This window comes from Teleopsis dalmanni, chromosome 1, assembly GCF_002237135.1.
Source record: "Teleopsis dalmanni isolate 2A chromosome 1, ASM223713v2, whole genome shotgun sequence".
Lineage (NCBI taxonomy): Eukaryota > Metazoa > Arthropoda > Insecta > Diptera > Diopsidae > Teleopsis > Teleopsis dalmanni.
This window is the reverse complement of record NC_051846.1, coordinates 115,174,961-115,185,745: the sequence shown is the minus strand read 5'-3', so window position 1 is coordinate 115,185,745 and position 10,785 is coordinate 115,174,961. Positions and strand designations below refer to the sequence as shown.

Sequence of the window (10,785 nt, the reverse complement as noted above, 5' to 3'; positions counted from 1 at the left end):
CCATACCATATCTTTGAAACCGTCATTAAAAATATTAACAAAACAATAATGTTTTCTTATTTATTTGAATAAAAAACATTCCACAACAAGTGTTGCATTATTTAAATAATATATTAATGCGATTGAAGTATCAGGCAAGCGTATTTCCATTTGTTGAAACTGAAAATAAAATAAAAAATTACCGATAATCTCTGCGACCCTGGGCTATAGTCGTAAATACAATAGAACAAAATGTACAATAAAAATTGAAAACAAGCACAAGAGGAATTAACGAAACGATTTCCAACAGAGAAGACAAAAGCGTATAGAAACGACAACAATTAGTAAAATTCTAAGCACAAATCGCCTTAAAAAATCGCGAAGAGAACAAAATCACTTATTTACTGTGCCGTCTTCGCTTTTCTTTTAGTTATTTTACGATCTCAAAACGATTCAAAACATTGCGCACGATGGACCGGAACATCGTAATCATTTTGTTTTGCTTTGGTTTTTCGATGATGCTTTTAGATTCGGTGTGCAACGCCTACTCAGGTCTCATACCAGCAGATCCAGGTAGCTAATGGCAAAAGAACGTCATATAGCAATTTACATTCATTTATTTTGTGTACCTAATTGTAGATAACCCGGGTAAATGCATACACCATGGTGACACTTTGAAATTGGGCATTAATCCGGGGAATGCACCATGTCAGCGTTTAACATGTAACGAAGACGGGTCAATACTAATTGAAGGGTGAGCTCAAATACTTTCTCGTTGCTGATATAAACTGCACACTAATTTAAAGTATATCAAAAATAAATATGATGAAGTCGTGAGTCAGACTTCAGCGCGAAAATCTAATTGCTGATCATTTGAGAATTTTAAAAATTTAAACACGAAATAATTATAAAATATGTGACAATATTCCAAGTATTTGAAATAAAATTCGGGTGGTGCAATTATGTGTAATGTGTGCATATGTATTTGATCAAAAAATTGTTTTGATTTTAATACGCAGTGACTGCCCAGTTTTATTGAACACAAATTGCCCAAGCTGATAAAAATATGTACTGCAAATACACTTATAAATAAATTACATTTAAAAATTCAATAAGGCACCCAAAAAAATAAATTTTCAGACTGAAATCAATTAAATCTGAGAGAAACATTTCTAAATATTTCTAAGAGTATAAATTCTATTACAATTTTACATTCAAGAAGTATTAAAAATATTAATACTTCTCGTTTGTGGACGCGGTAATAATATATGCCGAGACTGGAAGAGATTTTTACCCAGCATTGCAAATACTATATTATTTTGCTACGCCGACACATACTACATTCTCATTCACAGACACATTAAAAGTTGTGAATATTTTTTTCAGCTTCAAAGTCAATTTTTTATATAAACAAAATTCCAAAACATGTAGTATAGTGATAGTAAATAAGAAGACTCCTAATCATATAGATTTGATAATAGATTCGATTAAAATGAAAATAACATCCTAAATATGCATATTTCGAATAAAAGCTAGCCCCATTTTTATTGAAGTTATATATATATATATATAACATATATACATATGTTGCACCCGTGAATAGCTGTCATGTTTGCCAAGTTTCTTGTTACTGATATTGCATTTGATACAAGCGTTGATTGCATTAGGGATTTTACTCGATTTTACTCTCTAAATGCGATATCCAAAACTGCTGACTTACGCTATGCATTGTTTTTTGTACATAAAATTATGCAACATTATGGACAGTCGTAATAATTTCACGCTCCATCACTTTGGGTTCAACTGTCAGGTTTCAGAGATCTTAGAGAAAATTGTAAGAACCTCCATTAAACAGTTCCATGTTCATGTTCAATTTTAAAGTCGAAGTCTGCCGGATGTAATATCCATTGAGCTACTTCACGCGGAACTTTAGTCTTTTAACTGTCTGAGTAAATGCAGAGCAATCTGCAATCAACTAAAACGGGACTCCTAAAAGGTTGTATCGAAATTGTTATTGTAATTGTGATGTTTAAAATCACTTAACGTTATTTTCTTACTCCAAAACAAAACTGGATGAAATGGTCTTCAAACGTTTACACTATGTAGTACCAAAACTGTCTTTTAATGCATCTGTGTGTAATTTTATTAGCGCATTCCTACAGTAAGTTTTTAAGACAGGTTAACTGATCAAAGCATTTTTCACGCCACTTCCACTATATGTCCACTATAATCCACTATAATTTTTCACTATATGTCCCGCTTCAGTGCATTTAATACATTTTCTTTCCATTTTACAAACTGCTCGGTTATGATCACTTGATCCACAATTAAATCAGTGGCTCATTTTTTAATTATGAATGTTTTTCTTGCTGTTACTGCTAAACTGATTTTTCTCAGGTTTATTGATTTCACCTACACGCTCGAATATTTCATACTTCTCTCTGAATTCTTGGTACGTTTTACAACTGTATAATCCAACATCTCTGCTTATTACTATTACTATTATTACACTTAATTTTTGGTAATTTTTGGCCGCACTTTTGCTTCTTTTAATGTTTCTAACACTTCTTTTTTGTTTACGGAGCACTGTATGATCTCCTTCTCAACGCCTTCGGACGTGTATAATGTTGTTGTACAATATTTTAACAACAATTTTAACGACAACTACTTCATTATTCAGAACATTGTTTGGAATCAGTTGTCGAGTAGTGACAATTGATTAAACGCGGATACGTTACTTTACACCTGAAATAAAACAACAAGCTAGAGAATGGCTAAAGCCCGGGGACAGTGCACCCAAACGACTACAAACTTATCAATCAGCTGGAAAAGTTTTGGCTTCCGTATTTTGGAACTCAAGTGGAATAATTTTCTTTGACTATATAGAAAAAAGAAAAACAATAACATCAGACTACTATTGCATATTGTTGGTTCGATTGAATGAGGAAATAAAGGGAAAAAATGGCTAAATTTGTCAAAGAAAAATATTTTGTTTTTGCGGGATAACGCACTAGGATATTATAATCAAATGTCACAGGATATTGTATATGTTTTTTATAATTTGTATTCTTCTTTCTCTTATCGCTTTTCTTTTTGTCATTATTTTTATCGTATTTATTATTTTTCCCGCTATAACTTTTAAATTATGTTTTTTGTTAGTTTCCTTAAAGATAACTATCGAAGATAGACGAAAAATTCAAATATAATAAATAAATACTGTCATTAATATATGAAGATTTCTCCAAGCAATTGTTGAAAATCGGTTATGGCCGTGTGCCTGTTAAAGAATCCAGCGGATTAATTGCATTTCCTTCAAATTGTTGCAATTTCGTCTCATCAAAAGACGAACTCATCAATGAAGTATTTCTAAACATCATTGATTATCATAAAAATAACAAATGGATGAGTGAGCGAGCAATTTTGGCGGCTAAGAACAAAGATGTGGATGACTTAAACTATGTAAGAAACGAGGACTGTGTCTAACAACTAGCCTGGCTTACCACCGCATAATTTACAACTAAAGGTTGGTTCGGTAGTCATTATGCTTCGAAATCTGAACCAACTAAAACTATTCAATGGAACGCGATTGGTGATAACAAAACTGATGGCCAATGTGATTTACGCAACGATACCCAAAGGAAAATTCAAAAGTGATGAAGTTCTCATTCCGAGGATTCCAATGATCCTAACCGATATGCCCTTTGAGTTTAAACGAATTCAATTTCCTATTCGGCTTGCATTCGTCATCCTTGAGTGTTTGTAGTTCGAATCTAGAAAATGCATATTTTTCTCATGGTCAATTGTACGTGACAGTGAATTTTTTTTAAATGTCCAGGTCCACAAAAATTTATTTTTTACTTTATTATTGAATATAGTACATAAATTCGTTATTATTAGTTATTACATTTGATTCGAATTTAATTTCAAGTTCAGATATGTATATGATTTTTTTCCTACATAACACTCGTTTTCCTCTTATAATTTCCTTAATAACTATTACATATAGCCTATTTTATTTATATAAGCATACCTATATACTTGAAATTAATATAAAAAAATATGAGATCCTATTTATATACAACTAGGTGACCCCGTGTACTTCGTGCCGCGTATCAGTCAATGAATGTTATATTAAATTTTAGGTAAACGTAGTCTTGAACATCTTGACCAATGCATGATGTTCATGAAGTAGTTGCTGCAGATCTTGAAGAATTGCTATTTTCATTGCTGTGTTGATCTCTTGACGCCGTTCGATAATGTCCGCCCCGAATGAAGTCATCTGAAAGCAGCTATTATACTTTTGAGTGTTCGCTAGAAAATGTCGTGATTCTGGTGTTTCACCACAAAGCAATGAATGCAATGACACAGGTGGCGGAGTCAATAATGGCAATTTCACTTTACCATTAAGGCAGCACAATCCCGGCGATTCTCCAGCAAACTTTAATGCAATGTTCGCAAGTAACGTCCATTGGACCAATGCGAACGAAAGGATGCGAAGTGTAATCATTTGCGCAATCGTATAGAAACGCTGCTCGATACAAATCAATAGTTGAGGCATTTCTTCTTGATCGTCGGATATTTTCTGTGTGATAAGCTCGACGATTTCTCATTGCCAACCGAGCCGTTTCACGGGCTGCCTCTCTTTGCTCTTGTGTTTGAGAAGCGCGAAGGCGGGTCATACTAATGTGGCTCCTTTCTCGTGCGATTTCTCGTTCTTCTTCAGTGGATGCATGCGTAATGGTTCGACGCCTAATTGCATTACGGCTTTGTTGAGAAAGATTAGACTTTCTGGGTCGCGGCATTGTTAATATTAAACACTCGCACAAAACAAACAAATCGATACTTTCACCTCATATATTTATGACAATATTTATTTATTATATTTGAATTTATTATATTTGAAATTTGAAATATTTGAAATATTTGAAAAAAAAATTTAAAAAGAAATGAATATCACGCAAACTGTCGAACTGTCAACAGTTTGAAACAGCATTTACAAATTTATTATTTTTGCTAAAATTAGTGGATTTTTCCAATATTTTATAATGTATTCTGCTATTCGGAGCGAAGACGATTCCAACAATTCAAAGTTAATTAAAATCGGTCCAGCCGTTCTTGAGTTATAAGTGGTCTAACACGACTTTCTTTTATGTATATAGATTACAATACCTATTAAATAAAAATATATCTACTTTACCTACAGATGCTTTTAAAGATGCTTTTAAATCTATTCGAAAATTCAAGTTTGGAAAAAATTGAAAACAAAAGCAACGAAAACGTGCTAAAATTTATTAGAAACACATATTTAACAAAAACGTAAACAACAATATGATTTATATCGAAAAATAAAATTAAATCCTAATGTTTAATGTTGGGATTGCATTAAGAAGGACAATCGTTATATTCATACGTAATATTTCATATTCAACAATATGTACTATATAGGCTTTTAACATTCTCTGAAAGGAACATTAAATATTTTTAAGAACTTTAGAGCAGCCTAGTATTATTAAAAATTTTTTTAATTTTTTAGGTGTGGGAAACTATACTTGGCCAACTGTAATAAAGGCGAAAGAATACACGTGAACAAGCCGTATCCCGATTGCTGTCAGTTAAAATATAAATGTAAGAAACCAGATGGCACGCCCTTTTATATTGAAAGAGATGCTTTGGATGCCTCCAATAGAAACGAAAACACGACCTAGTCCTGCAATATTGGACATTAAATTTGAAAATTAATTTTGGGTACATATATAGATTCGCAAATTATTATTTACATAAAAACATTCTATACAATTCCTATTTTACACTACATATTAATTGTAACTGGTTATTTAGTATTTTAGTATATATTTAAGAGCACTAATACAATATATTTAAAAATCAGAATTAAATTGTCAGATCTCTGATTAAATTTTATATGTATATATACAATGACTATCACTTAAGTACAGATACAATAAAATGATGGGAGAATTGTTATTAATTGAGTAACAGTTTTATTTTTAGATCCACCTTGGCATCAGAACTCGAACACACAAGGACGTGAATGTGAGACTTTTGAAATTAAGCGCGTGTATAGTCCCTATTTGGGTCTGCTATTGTCAGATCAAATCTCTCATTAATTAAAGTTTTTAGTATTGGAAAAGATATCTTACATATATATTCAAATAATTTTGTTACAAGCTTTAATACAATACTTGCTGTAACCGTTCACGCATTGCTGAAGATCATTCTAGGTAAACGTAACATAAAAGAAAAAAGGGAAAGCACCATCTTTTGGTATTTGTAATTTTTTAATCTTCATGGGTAAACATATTCTACTGCCTATGTAAATATAGATATTTTCTCGATTGCCAACTCTAGAACAATTAGGCAACATATTGTTGTCCACGTGAGAGACATGGACAAAAAGCCGTATATAGATTGAAACCACATAAAGCTCTTCAAATTATTTCTGAGCTATGTTGATGGTGATTGCAAACACCAATAAGATGGCGAATTGTAACATCTTAAATTGATATGGCATAACCATCAAAGTAAAGGCTTGAAAGATCATGATTGTTGCTTTTACGGAGTTGCTAATTAATGATATTATTGTGATCGACATAATATTTAGTTCGTGAGTAGAAACAACTCAATCTTGAAAATTGAATGCTTCCATTATTCCTAATTCTCACAATTGTTAGCTTCATGTTAATCAAGGAAAATATAGAAAAGAAACCGTTAATGATTATTATTATTGATTATCCAATAAATATCCAAAGTTTTCGGTAATGAGATAAAAATATTACATGCTACCATGAGTATTAATTCTAACTTAATATAAGTCTGCGAAGTATGTCATAATTAGCTACTTAGGGCATGTGCGAGTTGTTCTAATTTCATGCTAAACTAAAGAAATGGAATTTTCCTTGGAATTTTTTTGTATTGCACACATTTAGCAACAAAATTGAAAAAAGTTTGCGAGTTGCATTTTGAGAGCTAATATGTATTTCAATGTATTTCAAAATCATGCAAACGTCAAAAATTACCAAAACAATATTGCCAAGTTAATTAAAAGAAATTCAATTATTTTTTGGAAACAGTCACTATACACTATATAAACTGCCATTATATAAAATACAAATACTTACAAAATTTATTGCAAATGCTAGTTAAATAATGCAAAATATATGCAAAAAGTGATCATTTTTCGGTCAAAAGTATTCTAATAACGATGATTAATTTTTTTAATACTAATAAAACAAAACGATTTAATAAAATTATTTTTTATTGCCATTTTCTTTACTCATATAATCATTTAAATTCAGGTATAAAAATATTATCTTATGAAAATACTAAAATGACAGCCCTGGCGATTTAACCTCGACTTAGCCACCTCGAAAATATGCAAAGTACCAACTCATCACTACATTATCGACACAACTTAGAATTTCGTTCATTTAGAACGCAACTTAGCCTACCTCCCACACGACCTAAATACCAATATTTCACTACATTATCAGCACAATCTAGAATTTCCCTCAATTAGAACGCAAATTAGATCAACTCACATACGGCCTTACATTAGGAAGTAAATATCCAAGAAAATGTAGACACGTGAACCATTTTAGCGTGAATTAAGTGAGAGATAAAAAAAAAATTTTGTTTTAGATTTAAGGAAAACGATGAACCTTCAAAGAGAAAAATATAACAGCATAATTTTCACCTAGTCAACTTTAATTTTTCACAGGTTAAAATCACGGTTTTTTTTTTGTCGAAAAATGATTGGGAAAAGTGGTGCCAAATATTGATTAATAACAAAAAACGGAGAGCCCTCACCCTTATTAGGCAGCTAAATGTGTCCTCTATGCAATAGAGATGCAATATATGTAAAATTGATAGAAAAATTATCACACCAATGTCTGTCGGGTATTATAATACCTATTTTATATCTCAGAAATATTTCATGATATCAAAAAAATTTTTTGTGTCTCTCAACTTCAATGTTTTCTAATGGACATACATTAAAAGTCCGTCAAGCTCATGACCTATTGCTCATGTTGTGTAAATTGCGACTGCCGAACTATTTTTTGTTTAAATCATCTAAACAAATCAGATCAGCGTATTAATATAAAATTTCTACAAACTTTGTTGTAGCTCGGAAGTCTTTCATAAGATTCTTTTCTTTTCACTGCATGATAAGCTTGTCTTAGATACTTCCTGACTAGCAGCAGAACCAAATAAAGATCAGAACCCATATATTGATAATTACTTTTATAACATAAATGCAGACTTCAAAAAATACTTTGGGTCATAATATTTTTATAAAAAGGCAAACTTATTATGATTGTATATCCAGTTTTTCATTTTGATAAACAACACACTCATCATAGATAAGCAATTTAAAAATAACCATTTGGTTAATTCTCCACCTTGTATTGTTTCGTATGCAAAAGAATTTAAATTTTCTACAAATTAGGTTTAGCGGAGAATTTATTTGACGGAATAAAAATATATTTTCTGTATATGGGTCATTCTTTTACAACACGGACACCTTTTTGACCTCATGATCTCCGATTTGGCTGCAATTTTTTTTATGAGCTCCTTTCATAAAATAAGAAGACCTAGGAGATATGGACCCATGGGGTTTTGAGAATTGGCATAGTAGACACATTTTCAAATGGCTAAATCTCAAGAAACTTGAAATTTAAAGCATTTCAAAGATAATTGATTGAACTTTAATGAAATTGTTTAAACATTTAAACTTGTGTATATTTAAGTACTAATATTAACTATTAAATTAAAAAAAAAATTTTACTTAAAATATATCCCCTAAGATTCCATTTTTTATATTTTATATTACTAATTTTACTACGAAATAAAAATTTTTAGGATGCTATTATTTTTTGAGATTTTTTAATATTTTTTTTTCTTCCGCAAAACACATCAAGCACATGCGTACTATTTTTCCATTGAATGAATTTTCAAAGAATATACTACATATATTCTTATATAATATTTTTGATTTCGATTAGTAATAAAATTCTACATAAAACCCAAAAATTTCTGGACGATATTGTCATTAGAAGGACTTTTAAAAATTTATTTATCCTTCATATCAGGCCAAACACATACACACTATATACCACGTGATGAAAATAAAAAACTACAAATAAAAAATTTTGTCTGCATATCTGACTGTTTACATCACAACACAACTGCTGTAAGTTTATTTCAAAAATACGCTATCATGTTTTTCCGATGGATCGGGTTCACAATATAAAAATAAAGAAAATTTTATTAATTTAACTCATCACAAAGCGGACTTTGGTTTGGAAGCAGAATGTCACTTTTTTCCAACGTCATACGGCAAAGGACCATGCGACGGCTTAGCTGGTACCTTAGAGAGGAATGCTGCAAGAGCTAGCCTTCAACGACTAAATAATCCAATCCAAACACCAAAGGAATTATTTAACTGGGCTAAGGAATGTTTACCAAATATTGTGTGCCATTTCTCAACGTTAAAAAACTATGAAGTAGAAGAAAATAAGATTAAACACCGCTTTGAAGCAGCTACATCAGTTAAAGGCACATTAAAATATCACTGCCTTATTCCAAATTCCAAAAAAGTATTAATGGCAAAAATATCTTCTTCTTCAGACATTACAGATTATGTATCAATAATGAAATGCGAACTAATAAAATCAATTTTAAAACCATTAAAATAAATATTTTGTTTTTAGCTCCTCACAGTTTTTTTCCTATAACATTTCTGACCTGTGAAGAATATTTTTCCAACTGTAGCAAAATAAAACTTCATCGAAAAAGGTAGGTGTGACTATCTGCTGCAGTTATCTAAGTAATTCGGGTAATTATCGTTTTAATTCATCTATTTAAGAAAGAAGTTTAATTATGTTAAAATTAATAAGTTAAAAACAGAAATGATACGGGACTAATTTAAAATGTTAATATTTTATATATACATTTATTTAAGAAATAAAAAGTAAACATTTTTGTATAATTTTTCTTCGAAAATTGATTTAATGGTGCTATGTTATGGTGCGTATGAGCAATGTGAAGGACGCCTGATAAATTAATTTTTTTTAATTACTTCTAAAATGAATATCACAGTGGAAATATTTATTTTTGAAGTAGAATTTATGTATTAATTTGAATCAGAATTTATAAAAAAAATTTGTGTGATATATTCCTTTCTTTTTTTATTGAAAAATCGTGTGTATGTGTTTGGTGTGAAATGAAGGATAAATAAATTTTTAAAAGTCCTTCTAATGACAATATCGTCCAGAAATTTTTGGGTTTTATGTAGAATTTTATTACTAATCGAAATCAAAAATATTATATAAGAATATATGTAGTATATTCTTTGAAAATTCATTCAATGGAAAAATAGTACGCATGTGCTTGATGTGTTTTGCGGAAGAAAAAAAAATATTAAAAAATCTCAAAAAAAGATGGTGGTAGTAAAATATTTCGTAGTAAAATATAAAACTGAATCTAAAGAAAATATAAAAAATGAAAATTTAGCTAATAGTTTTGAGAAATTTTTTTTTGAATTTAACGGTTAATATTAATACTTAAATATAAACAATCATTGACGCGGTAAATTTCAAGTTTCTATCTTTTATAGAACTTGAGATATAGCCATTTGAAAATGTGTCTACAATGCCAATTCTCAAAAACCCATGGGTGCATATCTCCTAGGAAAAAAATCACAAAATTTTTATCCGAGATACGGGTCTTCTTATTTTATAAAAGGAGCTCATAAAAAAAATTTATGCCAAATCGGAGATCATGAGATCA

The 10,785-nt window shown here is 30.3% G+C and overlaps 1 protein-coding gene across 1 annotated transcript; it reads left to right on the top strand.

The window, feature by feature from the left end:
- The first annotated feature begins 322 nt into the window (after positions 1 to 322).
- Positions 323 to 5,965, top strand: LOC119666010. The gene is made up of 3 exons (XM_038075270.1): positions 323 to 552; positions 619 to 733; positions 5,513 to 5,965. The coding sequence occupies exons 1-3, from the start codon at positions 450 to 452 to the stop codon at positions 5,682 to 5,684; spliced, it is 390 nt and encodes a 129-aa protein (XP_037931198.1). The 5' UTR covers positions 323 to 449; the 3' UTR covers positions 5,685 to 5,965.
- The last annotated feature ends 4,820 nt before the right edge of the window (positions 5,966 to 10,785 follow it).